General features: G+C 33.1%; 1 protein-coding gene across 2 annotated transcripts; it reads right to left on the bottom strand.

Annotated features, from left to right (window-relative positions):
- Window positions 1-7,490: 7,490 nt before the first annotated feature.
- LOC130817542 (transcriptional corepressor LEUNIG) lies at window positions 7,491-18,603 on the bottom strand. 2 transcript variants are annotated; one of them, XM_057683301.1, is made up of 18 exons: window positions 18,374-18,603; window positions 17,780-17,877; window positions 17,556-17,665; window positions 16,488-16,895; window positions 16,323-16,408; window positions 15,738-15,816; window positions 15,564-15,639; window positions 15,082-15,131; window positions 14,606-14,917; window positions 13,262-13,456; window positions 11,445-11,687; window positions 11,224-11,341; window positions 10,218-10,327; window positions 9,982-10,131; window positions 9,473-9,628; window positions 9,187-9,303; window positions 8,744-8,950; window positions 7,491-8,014 (listed from the first exon to the last, which is right to left on the bottom strand). In XM_057683301.1, exons 1-18 carry the CDS (start codon window positions 18,403-18,405, stop codon window positions 7,871-7,873), a joined length of 2,691 nt encoding a protein of 896 aa, XP_057539284.1. In that variant the 5' UTR covers window positions 18,406-18,603; the 3' UTR covers window positions 7,491-7,870. The 2 variants fall into 2 exon arrangements, with proteins under 2 accessions (XP_057539284.1, XP_057539285.1); XM_057683302.1 differs by having other exon boundaries at window positions 9,473-9,625.
- Between the last annotated feature and the right edge of the window lie 1,397 nt (window positions 18,604-20,000).

Genomic DNA, 20,000 nt, shown 5'->3' with positions numbered 1-20,000 from the left:
TAATTGAGCATTGGTCTCTTGGATGACTCTGAGTTGCTCGGTTAGGAGATTCAATTGGGCTTGGGGATTTATTCCTTCCCTAATTTCCTCTAGGTTCCTGCCAAGAGATAATAACTAATTAATAATTATGCCTTTAAGAAAAATAGATATGCACTTGCATAACACTCTTTCTTAACGTTATTAATTTAATGACTTCATCAATTTTCATCCCATTGGATCGCTTGTTTAATAGTCTCAACACTTTTAATGATGATTTTACCCTCAACTTAATTTACCATCATGCTTAGGCAACTTAGCCACATAATTGGATCATCACTTGCTTACTAGTAACCTTTAAGACTTCTAGTTTACTAATGGTACTTAGTAAATAATTTGATTTAAGTTAGACGTACTACTTAAATCCTTTCTTTACCAATAATCCCTAAATTTTAAGTTTATTTTCTAATTACTTCCATTAGTTACTCCAAACTTCAACTTCTCTAAATTAAACTCGTTCTCTAATTTTTCTGATATTTTAGACAAGCTTCCAAAGCCTTGGCTCTGATACCAATTGTAACCGCCTCGAATTATGAAGGCAGTCACTTACTGAAATTTAGTATTAATCATGCGGAAGCTTACTTTTGCCAACACAAGTAAGGGGTTACTTAAAGGTCAAACCAATATCCAAGTAAAATACTTGAACCAAACTAAAGCAATATAACGGAAGTCTTAACTGTCTAAATTATAGAAAAATTACAACCAAATCGAAATAAGTCCTAAGTTCAAATTACATTCTTAAAATAGTCTATCTAAACAACTAAACTAATAGTCTCTCAAATACAATAAAGAGATCTAAACAAAAGGGGAGTCATACTCCAACTCGGGTTTATCTTCCGCTCGCATATCCATTCTCCATCGAGGTGCCATAGGGGTTTACTCTAAAAACAAAACCATTAGAAAAACATACAAAGCATAGTATCAGCAAAAAGGCTGAGTATAAACACACTAGTGTCCATCAAAAAAGTTATTAAAAAAGTTATTAAAACCTTTTTGATTTGAGTAAATTCATTTTGAAAGATGCTTTTTCATTTGATAAATCATATTATAATTCAAATCCAATTCAATGGCTCTATAGTCATTTCAAATTCTCATTTTTCGTCATAAATCATAAGATCTCAATGGATCCAAATCAATTTCAAACTCATCATAAGTTTGCATGGGTACTCTGTGAGTAGGGCTGGCAAAAGCTGACCCGACCTACTAACCTGATCTGAAACCGACCCGAAATTAGCGGGTTTGGGTTTAGATTTTTGACCCAATTAATTAAATGGGTCAACCCGACCTGATCTGTTTATTAAATGGGTTAGGTTCAGGTTGAATATTTAAACCCGAAAAAAACCTGTTTAACCCATTTATTAAATGGGTCAATCAGGTCAGGTCGACCCATATTTAACCCATTTAACCCATTATACTAGATGAGTGATGACACATTTATTAAATGGAATCACAGCCGTTGGATTTTGTTTGGCCTTGATCTAACCGTTGATTAATTTCCTATATAAACTAACCCTACCCACTCCTAACCCTAATCTCTTTCTTTACCCGTTCATTGCCCTTTCCCCCCCTCTCTCTCATTCTCTCTTTCTCTAACCAATCTCAGAAAACTCAAACTCTTTGGCTTTGTTTGTGATTTCAATTCTTTGGCTTTGAATCTGATTTCATTTCTTTGGTTTTCTTTCACTATATTTGACGAAAATAGGGATCAGATCTGGTTTCGTTTCTGATCTTTGGTTTTGTATTTGGTTAAAGCTTTACATTTGGGTTTTCCGAAATTTCTGTAGTTCATTTTTATCGATTTTTTCGATTTTTTCGATTTTTCTGTTTGTGTTATGTTTACTCCATTTTTCTTTATGTTTTACAAGATTCATATTTTCTGTTTCATTTTCTGGGCTTGTTGCTTCATCGATTTTTATTTTACTGTAATCTTTGTGTAATCTGTGTTAATACTGTGTTGATTTTGATTTTGTTTTACTAAACTGGTAATATTTTCTGTTTTGATTTTGATTTTACTCCATTTTTCTTTATTTACTCTATTTTTTGGTTTTCTGAGTGCTGCTTGCTGCTTCTCTGTGCTTGCTGCTTGCTGCTTCTGTGCGACTTTTTTTTCTATTTACTCTATTTTTTTCTGATTTGTATTGTGTTCGATTTTTCTGATTTTTCAGTTCAATCTTCCTGATCTTCAATTCAAGCTTGTACTGTGTTCGATTTTCAACTCCATTAATGGATGAAAGTATGTTTACTGTGTTCCATTAATGGATGAAGCTTGTAATGTTTTACAGTGTTAGCCATAAATTAGTTTTTATGTTGTAATTTTATAATATTGTAATTTTGTAATATTGTAATTTTTATGTTGTAATTTTGTAATATTGTAATTTTGTAATATTGTAATTTTTGGGTCAAATGGGTCAAATGACCTGAATTATATGGGTTCAATGACCTGAAAAAAAAAAAGCAGGTTAAATGGGTCATTAGCAGGTTGACCCGACCTGTAACAGATCAGGTCGGGGTTTCAATTTTTGACCCATTTAATTAAATGGGTCAGGTTCAGGTCAAGGGTCTATTGACCCATTTATATATGACCCGAACCTGAAAACGACCCAACCCGACCTGTTTGACACCCCTATCTGTGAGTCATCCTGTGACTCGTTTGGTAGTCGATCTACCATCCGCGACATGTCCGGCAAGTGTAACACAATGGTATCGTGAACAATACGCGCTCAGCATTAGTGAGTCGTTTAATCATGCACACAACATTTGCTGTGGCATATGTACCCGTCATTTAGACTAAAATATTTTTGTATATAATGTATATCTTGTAATTTCAATAGCATTTGAAAGTCAAAAATATCAATTTTTTTTATATGATAAACATCTTTTATTTGCAACATAGCAAAACATCTTTTATTTGCGACTTAGCAAAATCAAATCATAATGTTTCCCACATGGGTAAAACATGCTTAGCATAATCATATCATCAAACATAACCTTTGTATTATATTGGGACATCACTAGCATGTATGGAAGTGCATCGTAATAAAAAGTGATTAAAGTTCAAAACAATTTTTCAAGGAAACCACTAAAATGTTTCATTTCAATCCTTCTTAAAGAAAATGTAACATAAAAGAGTTTTGAAATTCATTCAAAACAACTACAATATAATTCATAAGTCTATAAAATCATTATGACAGAAGATTTCATAAAACGTTATTCTCTTAAATACGAGATAGTTTTGCCGGTAATAAAATCGATAATTGATTTATAAAATACATATTAATTCTCCAACAAAGCCCAAATTAATCAAGTCATTATAATAACTTATTTAAAATGAATTTAAGGTTGTCCCATCAGATTATAATTGGTTATGCGAATTTATAACGATCTTACGATTATTTTCGACAATTTAGGTATTTACCGTTATTTAAATGGTGTCTTAAATCCGTAAAATTTATAAACCATCTAAGTTAAACTTTTTATACTATGAGGTAGTAGGTTATTAATATAATTATAAATTTTTGATATAGGTCTATTTTTACCCAAATTTAATTTAACAATATTACACCTTTTAATAAATAAACATTTTCTATTAATTTGATAAATTAGTAACTAATTAATAATTTATTTTATAAAATTATACCAAAGTTCCATAAGTCAAATAACATGTTTATTAGGCCATTTGAACTTATAAAGTCATGTATGATGTTTTATTATTTTATATAGACATTTTATCGATAAATAGAATAAAATAGGTTTAAAATTATTTGAGTTCGAATAAAATATTATAAAACTTATATGATGTTTCAGAAGCTATTTTAAGGGGTATAAAATTTTAAATAACCATTGAAAATTATGTGGGGTATCTTTAATAATTAATATTATTATTTTACCGATAAACCAAATAAAATTTATTTAAGTCCATATATGGTCACGAAAATCCATATAAATTTTTGAACATCTTCTACTGTTTATATAAGTGTCTTATAAAATTTTCATGTCCAAAAGATTTGATTTAGTATTTATTTTATATTTTACCGTTTTCTAACTTACCGATTGTTAATAACCGAGTAAAAATTATTAAGGTCCTTAAATGTCAATGAAACCTTTCCAAACTTTTATCAATTTTACTTACTATCCATATGAGTATGTGATAAAAATTTCAAGTGCACATGTCTTTGTTTGGTAATTATTTTATATTTTATCATTTGACAATTTACCGTTAAACAATTTAACGATTTCAAAAATCATGAAAAAAATTATTAACTAAATATATTTTGTCCAAATCTTGTTGGAGACTTTATAATATGTTTTTATTAATTATTTTTGATGATAAAGAGTTTATCTAATACCATATTTTATAATAAGAGTATTTAACACCTTAAAATCCATTAAAATATCAATGTAACGAATAATTTTAACAAAAAGTATTCAAGGGATTTTCTTAACATGAATTTCACATAACGAATTTCAAATATTTTCAAATTTCACATAATCATTTCCATCACAATAACTTTCACAAAGTAGTGTTAAACATGCCTTTAAACATACAATTTATAAAATCAACATGCATGATGCCCACAATAATAATACATGTAATAAGTTATTCCATACTCAAAATTATCATTTTGACATCATTTTTCAAGATTTAAGACTTCCTCGTTGGGAATTTTATTTTTAAAAACAATTTTATACACAAACTTTCCCAACTTGTTCTTAAATCCTTTAAAAATCACCCCATGTGACATACCTCGATCCTTAGCTCCAAAAGTACTTCTCAACCTTTGATATAACTTCTCAATATCTAAGATCCAACTCCTTTGCTATAATTATTTTTAAAGAATTCAAAAATACCATTATTTTGGATCTTTCTATGTAACTTGATGACTTTTGATTTCCAACTAAAGATTGTTAGATCTACTTACCCTTGATGTATTTTTTTTAATTGGGAGATTGTTTAGTGTTGAGCAACACTTGTTGAACAAGTCCCACAACTTGAGAGTTTTTTGGCTAGGAAACACAAATAGGAGATTGTAAGATGATGGAAGAAAACTATTTCAAATTTTCTTCTTTTGGCTGAAATTTCTAGGCCTTCTTAGGAGATTATCTTTCTTAGTTATTATGATGAAATACACATTTTATATTAATCTTAGTTTATAGAAAGTTTTCATGTAAAAAAAATTCTACATGAACAAGTTTTAACAAAACTAGTGGAATAAAGAAATGAACATAACTTACTCTATTCTTGGTGGATTTCATCAAGTTTGGTGTCTATGAAAAGCTCTTGAAATAAAAATTATTTTTTATGGAATATTTGAGTTTATAAACATAAATTTTCAGAAGTTTTAGATGGTTTTTGAAGGAGATTTGATGAGAAAAGAAGGTGTTTGTGTTAGGAATTGTAAGAATGAACTTCTATTGTGCTTATGGATGAGTTTAGGAGTAAAATGAAGAGTGAAAGAAGGTTGATGGAGCTGAAAATATGAACAGCAAATACGTCTTGATTTATCATGTTTGCATGCTTGTTATGATGGTGTTTTTGGGTAAGAACAAAAGGGGCTTTGGTTATAGAGTTTGGTGGAGTGTGTAAGTGGGTTTTGGGGCTAAAAGAGGGGTAGTATGGCAGCTAGGGGCTGTTGATTTGAGGTGAATTCTATCCTCAATTTGGTCTAATATGGTGTAAGAAAGGTTTATCTATGATAGTTTAAGGTTTGGGTAAAACTTGTTGTACATATAACAAGTTATGTAACTTGTACTTCATGTTTAAAAATCACTTTTATATGTATGAAATATTTAATTTAGTCTCAACATCAGTAAATAATGTTTTCAGGTAAGTATTATAATTATCCCCAAATATTATGGGTAGTTACTCAACTTTAAGTTTTACCTTCAAAATTTACGTTACTTGTTACACTTCATAACTACGTTACGCGTTAACAAGTTTCTAATCATCATAGAAAATTTTCAAATTACAACCATTACTAATTAAAATTTAATTAGTAATGAACAAATATATAAAAAAAATTAGCCGCTAAAAACGACTAATGAAATCTCATTAATAATACGACTGTTTCATTCAGTAGCTAGTTTGTTGATTGTGCCAAGCTCTGGTCTTCCTTTTTTGTTCATGGATGAGAGGAGTTTTTGCATAATTTGGTTTTTTTTAATGTGGAGTAACATCTTTTGTTTTACCCATTGTGTTTGTTGGTGTGCAATTAATGTGTGCAATTAATGTGTGCAATTAATAGAGAATATATAGAGTATTTTTGATTTTTTTTTTCCCTCCTAAGTTGCTGTTTTAAGGTTTGGATGTTTTGGATTTTCATTTTTTCATGGTTCCCTCTCAAATTCTGTTTAGCCTATTTTTGATTTTTTTTTCCCTCCTAAGTTTCTGTTTTCAGTTTTGGATGTTTTGGATTTTCATTTTTTCATGGTTCCCTCTCAAATTCTATTAAGCCTTTTTTTGAGTTTTTCCCTCTTGAGTTGTTGTTTTCAGTTTTCGATGTTTTGGATTTCATTTGTTCATGATTCCTCTTAAATTATGTTTAACCTATTTTTGATTTTTTCTCTCATGAATTGTTGTTTTCAGTTTTGGATGTTTTGGATTTCTATTTTTTCATGGTTCTCTCTCAGTAAATTTGTTTTCAATTTTTGGAATTTTTGGACATTTGGATACTTGATGAAACAAAAAGATTTGACAAATGTGGTTGTTTGGCATTAATTTTGTAACCTAATTTTAATGCATCAGTTTATGTTTTGATTTTTTTTTCTGAAGTCAATGAAAGAAAAAAAATACGTAATCACATGATCAACAAAAACTACAACTATCCCGATGTTGTTGAAGAGTTGAAAAAGCTTGAGGAAATTAAGTAGTCGATCCTTACGTAATTTTATTTTGCGTTGTTGGAACCATTAATTTTAATCAATGGTGAACTATGTAATGTATGAATTTATTAGTGAGGACTTGTATTAGATTTTCTATTTTCAGTATCTTCAAAATTATTTTCAATTTTCAGAATTTTTAAATTCATTTTCAGATTTAAAAGGTAAATTTTTTGAAAGTAGAAGACAAAATTAAAATTTTAAAGGGAATCATTAATCTAATTAGAAATCATTAACAATTTACTAATTCACATTCTCTCTCCTATTTAAGTGGTCCCATTTGACCCACTTAAAAATTAATGAAAAGTCAAATGGGACTAATGGAAGAAATAGGAGGGCGTATAACCTATTTGTAGTTGGTGTTATAATCTATTAAAGTTGATATTATAACCTATTAAAATTGGTATTTTGAGTTGGTATTTTAACCTATTAACATAGCATGGCTCATGGGCTAGTCATGGCTGCTGGCCTGCTACATAATAAAAGCCCTTTCCATCTATCATTCTTGCCTTGTTAGCAAGTTAGCATGTAATGCCGCTACACGTACATTCATTTCTCAATTTGTCCTGCCACATACATACCTTAGGATGCCATTGGTGAAATTTATTATTTTTTGTTCTCAGCTTAAATGAGCATTACATCGTCAGGTAAAACAACCAAGAGATTAACAAGAATTTCACATTGTTGATGTACTTCACAGCGTCCAAGCTTGGCAATGTTTTTAGGAAAAGGCAAATATGCTAAGATTGTTTCTGAGATTGTTCATTGCTAATACACCAAGTCACCAACACATAACCAGACAAAATTCATGGGAAGTCCGTCACTAAGATTGCTTCTAAAACTGTTTTTAAGAGACAAAGCCTAGTTAAGTTACAAAATCACCAGGAAATAGCCTGGACCTTACCAATGAGTAACCAAAAACGGTCGTAAAAATAACCTGGCGTATTTGGATCAAAATCTACTTCCAGAGCTTCACAACCTTGTCATGACCAGCCGAAGCCACCAATCCCGTCACGCCAGATACAGATAACGAGGCAATGAGCCCATCATGAGCTGATACAGTCATGGTCTTGTTCTCTGACATGTTCCACAGCTCCATTGACTACAACCACCCACATTAGGCAAACACAGCTCTATTCAATTTAACGCATCAGAAATTTAAAAAAATTCCCACATATGACCCATAAAACAAATTAGACTGCTAAAATTCAACTTCTTCCATTTTCGCTCCTTTTGACATCAAAACACTTCCACTTAAGAAACTCTCCTTGAACTTTTCAGTTCATCCGTATGCTCAGTATCATGAAGAGGAAATTATCGTCATGCATTAAACTTAGTAGGGAGGAATTATTAACATATATCAGCTCTGAGCTAACGAGGAATTATAAAATTTTCAATTAAATGGCCTTTTTTTAAGTAAAACCAATGTTGTACTTTGTAGAGTGAAGCATTAAACCAAGTCGGTGACTTGGTGTATTAACAAATATCAGCTCCATACGGAAAACTTAATAAAATCCATCATCTATCCTACTTAATAGAATCACAAAAGTATTAATGCCAAGTTTATATTATATATATATATATATATATATATATATATATATATATATATATGCAAGGTCAAGAGACGAATCTGCACTGAGCAAAAGATGAGATTGAGTTGTGTTATCAATCTTGAAAATGGTATATGGACGCGGAAAATCAAAATAGAAATATATACAAACACGGACATGGCATTATGACGATCCCTCAAGTTTTGGATACCTATTTTGTAAACTTATGTTTCAAGTAAAACAAGAAAAGGATGTGATAGAAGTGATAAGAAACTTGCCTGGTAACAGCCAATCACCAGTAGAGAGGGAAACCTAGGATGGAATGCACATGAGTAGAACTTGTTCCCATTGCAGCTCAGCTCATGAACACATTCACCTTCATTCCCTAAGCCTAGACTCCAAACTCTAACAGAGTCCTCACTAACAGAAGCCAAGAATTCACCGGAAGGATCCCAGCATACTGAATGGATCTGTTTTGTATGGCCCTGCAATGAAGACGTGTAATTTGGGATTCAAATGCAACATGTATAGGGAAACGACTCATACACAATGATTATAGAACACACATAAGCTCACACACACAACGACACAAACCAGTTAGAGTTAGACTGATAAACATCCGAAAGACTTTCACTTTAAAGTTATGCACTCGATCTCACTACGTCAAGAAACGAACAAAAACTCAAGGGTTTTTAATTGGTATCCTAAAAGTAGATCCAACCTGCAATCTGTGTTGACAAGCTTGAGTCTCCACATCGAGTATTGATATGACATTCTCTGCAGCTGCAGCAAGATACTTTCCATGACGTGGCTGGAACCTTATCTGGGTGCTGCCACCCTGCACCAAAAGAATAAATATGTGAAGAGAATTAATATTCTTATCAACTTATAAGTTTTTTCTTCTGATCTCAACTCTTTTCATCACTTAAAATTAGGAATTAGGAACTAAATTTATTATTTCCAGCATGTGCCAACAGCCAACAATTACATGATGGAGGGATCCTCACCTTAAACACCCTGGTACAGCTTCCATTTTTAATGCTCCAATAGCGGATCTCACCATCCCCATCACAAGAACAGATGAGATCGTCTTTATTAGGATGAAAATCTAGTGACATTACAGTGGCAGAATGTCCCATAAAATTACGAATAGAATAGCCCTGCTGCAATTCCAATGTTTACTCGTCAACAAATTTGTTTACACATAGAACTAGATGAATGTTTTGAAAGCTAAAAGCCTAAAAGACAATGGAATTAATGAACCCATGCAACAGTTAAACAAAAAATTGCCTATATCTGTCATAAAAGATGCAAAAAGATCTGCAATTTAAAATTTAAAGCATCAAGCATCTGAAAGGACCACAGGAAAGATTATAAAAATATTTCTTGCATTTTCATAGCATATTTAGCATGCATTGGAGAAAGCACATGAATAATTAAGAACTTGACCGGCATGCTAGGACTATATTTAGCATGTATTGGAGAAAGCATATTTCTTAGATACGTATTCACTAACGTTTTCCACGTCCCAAACTCGAACAGATTTATCGAAGGAAGACGTTGCTAGGCGAGACATGCTAGAATTGAAGCGGACATCAGTTATCAATTTTGTATGTTCCTCGAGTGTAGTTTTAGGCTTCAATGAATCAGCATACCATAGGACAACCTGCAATGAAATTTTGACATGTTTAAGCAAATATTTAATGCTAACATTATGAAAAGAATGCTAACAAATTTTCATTCAATATTCACCTTCATATCATGCCCACCGGTGGCAAGAAGTTTTCCGTCTGATGAGAAATGACAGCATACTACTTTGGCTGTGCTTGCTCGAACAGATTGAACTACCGTGAACATAAATCCTAATATAATTTCAGATTAGAGGATTTAGACTAAGCTCTGACAAATCAACAAATTGAATTATAAGTAGATATGACCATACAAAAATTCAAATGAATTATAGTGAAAGTGTATACTGTCTTTATAATTGCTAAGTTAGTTGCAATCAAGGGTCAATTGGAGGCAATCTCTTTCATCTTACTAGTGACTACGTATGTACATCCAACCCCCTACACCACCAAGTCACTTAGAGGTGAAGGGGTAAATCAATGATGTTTTACATAAATTTAGCACAAAACAAAAAATAAGCAAACAATTTCCATTTTAAAAGTCAGAGCGGGGTATCATTTACCACAACTTAGAAACATGGATATTATGACCATGGCTCCCTAGAACTTGAGCGTGTTTCCAAATTTTATGATGTCGGGTACCAATTTACCAATATGAAGAGTGCAAGATGAGAGAAGAATATGACTCGACTTTATACTCAAAATAATTCCTCACCAAGCAGCAGCATTGCTTGGTGGCAAATATTTAAATGATTTACAATTTTACATACTAGACAGGAAGACATAATAACATTCAGCGGAAATGAAAACTGAAGTGAAAATCAAGAAAGATATTGAATAGTCTCAACAAATTAATTTAACTAAAGATCTCTATTTCACTCCAGAATTACATGGGAACTTTTTACTGCTATTTCTACTATACTCCTCTTACATGGGGTATCCTGAAACACTGTATCCATTATTGCATTTTGCAAATTAAGATAGTGTATCAGAATTTTTAGCCTATAAATGTATTCTTGTTGCCTTATAATGGTATACAGTTGTTTACAACTGTTTACCAGCATTCAGCTTCCTTATGTTTTCAGGAAGAGAGGAATAAGAATCTTTATGAATCAATGGCTCTAATATACCTTTACTTGGGTCTATACCACGACCAATTGGATCTTGGGCCTCTGCATCATCATGCGATAAGAATGACTCTACATTGTCATCTAGAGATCCATCCTCCACAAAACGTTCCATATCAGCCTGAAACTCCAGATGTGTGCCATCTTAGAGCTGGCGTAAAATGCCGATGAGTAGTTGTGCAATACTTTTAATGTCTCATTAACAAAACACAAAAAAAGTTTACCAGCTGATTTGATGTTGACGCAAGGGTTCCACTACCACTAGTATCCGTGCCAAACATAAGTGCTGGCTTTGAAGTGCCAGGGAAGGATGGCATTGACATTACATCTCCAGCTGTGTGAGTAGAGGGTGATGAAGGGGCAGAACTTGGGGAAGGTCCAGCTGTATTAGCGGTTCCTGAGCTATTAGCAGGCCCTGAAGAAGATATTGGTTGCTTTCTCTTTCTCCCATTCTGGTTTTTGGAAGCCTTAATATCGTGAAAATATGTTAGTGATTTATACAATTACATGGAAAAAACAACAGATCACTACCGAAAAATTTTAGGAATCTTATCATTCTTTCCCTACAGGAGTATCAAGAAAAAATATTTTAGTTTAGACTTTAGATCCTGTTAACCAAATGCATGGCATTTTCATACAACTTTAAGAAAAAGACTTCACAAGGAGTTCAAGAATTTTTGTTGAGGGATTCAAAGGAGTTGTTGGAATTTACCTGTATCTACCAAGATAGAGATCAACAAGAAAAAAGCAAGCAAAAAGCAAACAATGAAGACAAGAAAAGGGTCTTACAACTGGTGACCACGGAATGTGGTTCAGTACATGCAATTGTCCCATTTGAAAAATAGTCAAAGCACATAACATAACACTAGAATTCATGTGATTCAATAATATTCACTGAAGACTGAATATGTTGTCCAGCTTTCGGTTTCTTTTGACTATGATATCTGTAAGGAACTAAACCTCCTGTACGGTATGTCGTCTTCCATCCCTAGACCCTAATCATATTCATGGCTTTCGTGAGTAGGATATACCGTGTATGATAGTAATAACAAAGGTCGGTGCCTTAGGGAAAACTTGCCCAACTTTCGTAGGAAGCGATGTGATGATAAATATAGGGCCAAACTAATTAAGTCTAATATTCACACAGATATTCAATCCATAATATAAATGATAGTATTGTTTGTTACAATGTCATTTATCTCCTTACAAATTGTGAATTACTAAAAGTGAATTATGATCGGTTTTGCTATGTTCTAGTCAATTTGAGTGAATACCAAATTCAAAAAGAGAATCGGATAGTGAATTATGTTACACTAGTTTGATACTTCGATTCCTAGTTACCAAAAACGGAAACTTCCCAACAAATTCCATTTTAGAAAATAGAAATCGTCCCTAAAACGTTATGTTAACGTTTCAAAAGCTTCGCCCCCAAACTCCAGATTAATGTTCTAATGAAAAATGTTTTATTCTACAACTAAGGGACCCATCATATGAACCATTCGTTCCCGGAACTCTAAATTAACTTTCCGAGTTTCCAAATATGTTCACGCCTTGCTAACATTGGTTTGATTAAATTGCATTGTTAATACTTATTAAGAGTCCATTGAAACAACCTCTTTATTATCAAAAGAATAAGATTGCATATATCAGATCCCACAAGCCCCGTCTAATTGGAAGCTACTTCATAACATTAGATAATAGAATGTTGCAAAAGTTAGATACTAAACAATATGCATATGCCTTAGTTTTTCCATAATAAGAATTAATGTCAAAAATTTAGATATTTACCACCTTAGTTGACTGCAGCTACAATAAGTTTAAAACATAGTTATTGTATTCCAAGTTCTAAGTGACTAAGATTTGTAACACCCGCCAAATAAGATACCACATTACCACTGCATCAAGAAGATTGTTAAATCAAACATTGTTTCATAAGTTTCTACTTCTACTAGAACTCACACAGCCACATCAACTAACAGCTCTGAGCAGATAAATAGTGTCAAAAGTAGTCAAACAGCATTGGCTAAGAAAATCATTAGACCTGATCATTTCCCCGAAAGGAGTTAGGTAAGCTACCATCCATGGTGATCTTGTCTGGCTGATGAAGATTGTGATTTGAAACTTGAGAAGGTTGACCAGAAAGCCAATTCTGCTGAAGTTGCTGAAGTTGATGTTGCTGGTGACTGCTTTGTTGTTGCTGTTGTTGCTGCTGTTGTTGCAATTGAGCCATTTTTAACTACAAAATTGAAAAATCACAAAAGGTTAAAATTCAAAGAAACACATTTATCACACAGCCTCAACTAGATTTTTAGCCTTTCATTGTGCCATATGTACATAGTAAGTACAAAGAAGCTGAGTTACTAGGCACATGTTGGTCAAAGACTAATTGTTGCTCTAGCAAGTTAGAAGGACTAATCATTATTGTGTGTACTTAAACCTTAACAAATCAAGGCTTAGACCCTAATTAAATAGACACACTGAAATGGTAGCAAAACAGATCCATCCCGGCCCAACACGGGAGTATTATAAGACAATGGGATATTCTATAAAGTAAGCACCAACTATGGTAAAAGGCGAGTGGTAGCAATTCTTAAAATTTTTCCACAAAATAGCACTCAACTCTTGGAAAATTAACTACAGTAACATTATGGAGGTAAAAATGTTTAATTTCCGTTAAATGTTGGTAAAAGTCATAAATGATCCTAATAAATCACAAACTTTCCACAAAATAGCACTCAATTCTTGAAAAATTAACTACAGCAATATTTTTGTTAAGTTTAATTTCCGTTAAGTTGGGCTTTACATTTGGGATCTATTACGGGCATTTATGACTTTTACCAAAACTAAACAGAAACTAAACGTTTTTACCTTAATTTTCAGAATTACTATTTTGTGTAAAACATTTTAAGAATTACTACCACCCGCCTTTTACAATAGTTCGTGCTTACCATATAGAATATCTCTAAGACAATGGGGTGGACAGTTAAATGACATATTTTTACTCTTTACCCTAATGCCAAGTGGTTCCCGTCGAGACAAGTTTTGGAAGTGTCGGTTTTATTTGACCCTAGATTACATACTTCATTTTATCATCTACATCACATAAATAAAAAGCATTTTAATGCGCCATTTTACTAGCCGTATAACCCAAAACCAATGAACAATAATTCTTTAGCTTCATCGACGATCTTCAAGAGAAAATCTTAGCTCAAGTTTTGATTGATGATTCCTCAAGAACACGGGTTAAAACAATTGAGCATTGGTTAAAGGTGATTTAGGTTAATTTCAAATTCCTTCAAAAGCAATTCTTACGAGAAAAACAATTGCTAAAGCTTATACAATATGGATTCTACCTAGAGAAGAAAATCCAAGTACAAAGTAATACCTTCATTAACATATCTGCTTCTCCACGAGGTAAAACAGGACAACCAGTTTGCAGAGGTGATCCAACATTCGGGACCAGATCAGCAGGGGAGTTTGGAAGGCCCTCCTTTCCAAAGCCCATACCTCTATTATTCAATAGCATTCTGAGTCTTCTGCTTTCCAGATCATTTACCGAAGATGTCAAATTCTGTTGAGCAAGCATAAGCTGCTGCTGATGTTGTGGAGTCAACATCTGAAGGTTATGAAAGGACTGAGAAGCCTGCATAAATGACTTTTGCTGCTGGAGAAGCCCAGATCGAAGGTTGTCAAGTCCCTACCAACAACAAGCAGGCAATGTGACTACGAAACAATTCGTAAAATACCTAGTCAGAATATCATGTCAAAGTCTCCTCGACAGATATCTTTTCAGAGAATTCCTTATAAGGTTGAAGTTTCAGCTATTGAAACCAACAAGGAATTTAAGTCTAAGAGACTTACTGTGAGTGGCCATCCTTTCAAAGTTAAATTGTTACCACTTTGGTTTGATCCTGATGCAAAACGTTAAATATTGCATTTCAGCAGAAATAACCATGTGAACAAGGCAATAAGAAAAAAGATAAGAACAAACTTCCAATAAAGTTGTCAACAGCCTCCTGCATATAGGAGCAATATATTCCACATGTATGAAACTACTCTTTTTGTTCCATAGAATATGATACAATTTCTTTTTAGTCTGTCTCATAAAATTTGCTACAATTCCATTTTTGGCTATGACCCACATTCCACGTGCATCATTTAATTTATATTTTCATCCATGAGCACATTTCTCCCAACTCCCCATATATATTCCTTTTCCCAGACCCTTCAAAAACATCCACTTTGTACTTGTAGCAATTCTTTTAGGACAGGGGGAGTATAACAAATCAAGAATCATTTGAGTCGAGAAAAAACTAGTTAAATTTAAAAGCATTAAAATATACCATGAATTCCTATCAATGATGCATCAGTCCCAGCACCTCGAGGATTCAAAACTGGATTCATCTCGGTCTTTATGTCCTACTCGACCACAATACACAAGTGCAAGAGCATGTAAGGGCACTTGAAGATTAACGCATGTTGCAAAAAGATGGAAGAAACCAGGTGAACTGACTTACTGTTACAGATCCTTGGAGCTGCTGATTTCGAGATGCTATCTGCTGAGACAGGCTACTAGCTGTACCATGCAAAACTTGCCTGCATATAGCAAAATAACAATCAAATTAATGTGCAGGATATGCGCAAAAATTGACTAATCAATGGAACTTTAGCAACGGAAGATGAAGCTGCAAACACCACCACTCTAAAAGTCTAGAATAGTTGAAATATTTAATAAAAAAATAGAAAACTACAAACTCACTTCAGATATAGTATCTTAATGTATATTTTGAAAACATCAGGTTTCATTATTTTTAATCGTATGCATAAATCACGATATTTAGAGTTAAAGTAGTGCACAAGAAAGTGCACATAAAGGAAATGGTGCAAGTAATGAAGGATGAAGATATAGGTACACTTCCAAATGTTGACACTGCAATCATTAGCGAGCCTGTGACTTAAAGGGGAGATATATAAGAAAAATGCCAGTTTGAATCTTTGTCAAGTAAATAGCAAATAAAGTGTCAAATTTTAAATGAAATCGGAAGGTTTGAGCAAAAATAGAAAGACATCAGAGAAAAAAGGAGGGTGACAGGAAAACAGACCCTGAAGGTTGACCAGCAGCAGCTGATTTTAGAATAGAGGAATGGTTTTGATCTATGAGTTGGCTTACATCGTCAGCAAATCGTTGCTGCAAAGAACGCATTGATAGTTAGAATCCAATTTGCAAACCATGCAATCAACTACGATAAAATAAGGAAACACCTTACTTTCATTGATGCATCATCTAAGGAGTCTCTTTGAAGGGGCAATTTTAACCGCTCCTCGTACATTTTAGTAGCTATGGCATTCGCAGTGCCGGAATTTTGTCGAGTAAGGGTATCGTTGCCTGATTGTTCATTCGTAGTACCGTTGAGCAAATGGGAACCATCTCTTCTTTGTGGATGTGGTGGATGCTGTGGTTGTTGCGGTTGCAGCTGCTGCTGCTGCTGCTGGTGTTGCTGGTGTTGTTGTTGCTGTTGTTGTGGCTGCTGTTGATGCTGCTGCTGCTGTTGTTGTTGTTGTGCTTGCCTATGCAATAAAATCTGTTGCATTTGCAACTGCTGTTGTTGATTAGGTAGCTGCTGGCTCTGAGGCTGTTGCTGCTGTTGCTGCTCCCTTGCTCTTATCATCTGAGTCTACAATTTCAAACCAAAAGGTTCAATACAAGAAAGCAAAACGCTGGATGCACTTTAAGATGTTGAACTTCCTAATTAGAATCACTCAATAGGACAACAGAAGGAAGCCAACAGAGAATTTTTTAGCCATAGAGGAACATCAATTACCAATAATCTTAAAGACATCAATAATTGAATTACAGAACTCAACTCTATTTACTAAAAGTGCCGTAGTAAATCATGGTTTGTGAGTTGTGACCATCTGGTTATGTTCTTTCAAAATAAGTATCCACACACATCATCATTATATGACACAATGCATAAAGCAAGAGGTGCAGGAAGCTAGAAAACCAGGTAGATTCACAAACACAGTAGCAAAATGAAGAAATTTATATCAAATTTCACACTGGAACCTAGCAAGAAGCAAATGACTTCTGTTGAATGCAGATATCAGGGTCCAATGGATTATTACAAATACAGTAGATAAAACACATATCATCGAAAAAAAACTAAATAAACCACAAGGCTCAAATGCTAAATGCAGCAAAAATGCCCCAATAACCAACTAACATAGAATTTAAAGCTACATTATCTCTTTTCTTCATTAGCCATCGAAAGAAATCCAATCGAGCACAATAACAAGAGAATGAGATCAAACTCAAAATTGCTCTTCGAACGAACCTCAATGTATGAAGCAGCAACCTCAGAATGTTTTTCATTTGTCCTGGAAATAAATATATCCCAAAACACAGACCACCACTCGAACAAAAACCCACCGGGTGCATCAATAGCTGTTAGAAAAAAAACACCATTTCTCAATTCTCAAAAACCCATTAAAACAAATTGCTGAAAAGAAAAGATAAAACAAACAGTTACAGTAAACTTCCAGGGAGAGGGAATCATACCAACAGGATCAGATGAGACCTTCCCTTCAGCTTGAAAGGCTTGTGCAGTAGCCTTTAGATCCCTCTTTAATAAGTAATCATGGATATACAAATCTAACCTGTAATTCATCATAAATTAGCAAAAATTATTTCTGGGTTTTTCCAAGAACTCAACTTTACATCAGTTTGAACCCGAAAATTAATTTAAGAAAATGCAAAATTCCATGCCAATCATTACTACAATATATATAGACAATTAGCAAAAAAATCCCAGAAGAAATGTCATATTAATTTGCTTTCAATATCACATGCAAAACAAAGAGACACCATTTTGCACAATTCCCAACACTCAAAATGATAAGTAAACAAAAAAAAAAAAAAAAAGAATCATTCAAGGGTTTGAACTGCAATTCTGCAAACTTGCTAACCCTAACAAAAATACCCAAAACTAAATGACACTAAATGAACTGTAGAAACAATGAAAAAGAATAGCAAAACTGTAATCCCAAAAAAGTTCAAAAGACCCAGAGTTCAAACCCATCAAGAAAAGCAAAAAAAATGTCTACTTTACATGTAAAAAGAAAGAAAGATGAGATTTTTGGTAAGAAAGCTCACATTTTATCAGCATCCCAGTTAGTGTGAGACATTTTTATTGAACCAAAAGAGTTTTGAATGGAAATTAACAATGTCTGTTCTTCGTGAAACAGTTTAAACCCAAAGGACAAAAAAATAAAGAGAGAAAAAAAAAAGGGAAAAGCTTTTGATGTCAGAGAAAAGAGGAGTGACTACTGAGAAAAAGAGAGGGAAACTAAAGAGAGAAATCTTTCTGAACATATAAAAAAATAAAAAAAAAATAAAAAAAAAAAAGGTAGGAAGGAGAAGTAATGGGTGAATAAGAATGAGATTTGAAAATAAACTTAATAGGAGTAGAAATGATATTAATAAATTTCCACGCTGGAACATGTAGATTCTCATTGTCTCGAGAAAAAAACATTTTTGGTCCAATTGAGTAATTTCATCCCTTTATCTCTTTGTGGCTTCTGCTTTCTTTTCTATTCCAATTCTTTGTCATGATTCATGATTCATGTGGAGTTTTGTTCTGTCGTACAATATAGCGTTGATTTTTTTTTTTTGATTGGTAATAATATGAAAAAGACTAATTGTCAATTAAACTTTATTCTACATTTCTTGTGAAGCTAACTCAGCTCTATCTTTGATAAGGGGTTTTGTCTCGCAAATGGACGTTAGTCGGAATTGTTCATTATGGTTGTTGGCTGGTTTAATCAGTTAAGAGTATTGATATAGTTGTTTTTGAGTTGTTATAAATATGTTTGGTAGAAATTTTTTTTGCTTATTGATTCTGTATATTATGATAAAATTGTTATTGGGTTTGTACTATACAAGACACGCAAGAGAAAAGAATTGGTTGCACATAAATGAGGTTTCATTCTAAAACCAATTGGCATTAGGAGGAGAAGCTCATCAAGTATATATAGGTTATTTTTTGATGTGAGATTACATATGGTGGTAGAGGGTGTTGGATAAAAAGGTGAACCTTCGGAGACAAGGGGCAATTTTGTTGAAAATACAATGCAAAATGCAAGAGTTTGAGCTCTAAAAAACACTTAAGAATGATGAAAAAGAATAATGAGAGGCTGTTGAATCAAATGGCGAAGCAGATGAGTCATTCCCGTGAAGATGATAAAGGGAAATTATATAAGAGATTGTCTATTATCAACCTCTAAAATATAACAGAGAACCTGATCAGTCGATTTGAAGATCAAATTGCATAAATGGAGAAACTTTGGAGGCAATTAACTACCGGAAAAATTTGAAGGTTAAATTAGCCGCATTCTAACTGATAGTCACTGTTGAATTATGGTGGAGGACTGTAAAACAAACTGCCATAGATTCTACTTACGAAAACTTTCTAAAGAAGCTTCATGATCAATTTTACCCACCTTCACTTCAGAGAAAGAAAGAGAATGAATTTTGTTTCTGAGGCAGGGAAACTATGTTAGTGATCAAATATGCAAGTAAGTTCAAAGAGCTGGCCAGATATTCTACTGAAATAATGATCTCTTATAGGGGCAAGGCAATTAGATATTTAGAGGGTAAGGACCTCAGGCTCTAGAAAGACACTCCTAGAAACCTAGATATTGATGATTTGTACAATCAGGCCTTGGAGTATGAGCGAATTTCGAAAAAAAAAAGATGGGTTCAATAAAAGGAAGAATAAAAT

This window comes from Amaranthus tricolor, chromosome 7 (assembly GCF_026212465.1).
Source record: "Amaranthus tricolor cultivar Red isolate AtriRed21 chromosome 7, ASM2621246v1, whole genome shotgun sequence".
Lineage (NCBI taxonomy): Eukaryota > Viridiplantae > Streptophyta > Magnoliopsida > Caryophyllales > Amaranthaceae > Amaranthus > Amaranthus tricolor.
The sequence above is the reverse complement of the archived record's forward strand: the minus strand, read 5'-3'. Positions and strand labels throughout refer to the sequence as shown.

What these genes read in the sequence shown, in the direction of transcription:
- LOC130817542 (XM_057683301.1), bottom strand. Translation starts at nt 18,405, where the DNA reads ATGTCTCACACTAACTGGGATGCTGATAAAAT. An exon ending in AACTGGGATGCTGATAAAAT is followed by an intron (nt 17,878 to 18,373) that starts GTGAGCTTTCTT and finishes GATGAATTACAG; the next exon opens with GTTAGATTTGTATATCCATG. An exon ending in GCTGCTGGTCAACCTTCAGG is followed by an intron (nt 15,817 to 16,322) that starts GTCTGTTTTCCT and finishes TGCTATATGCAG; the next exon opens with GCAAGTTTTGCATGGTACAG.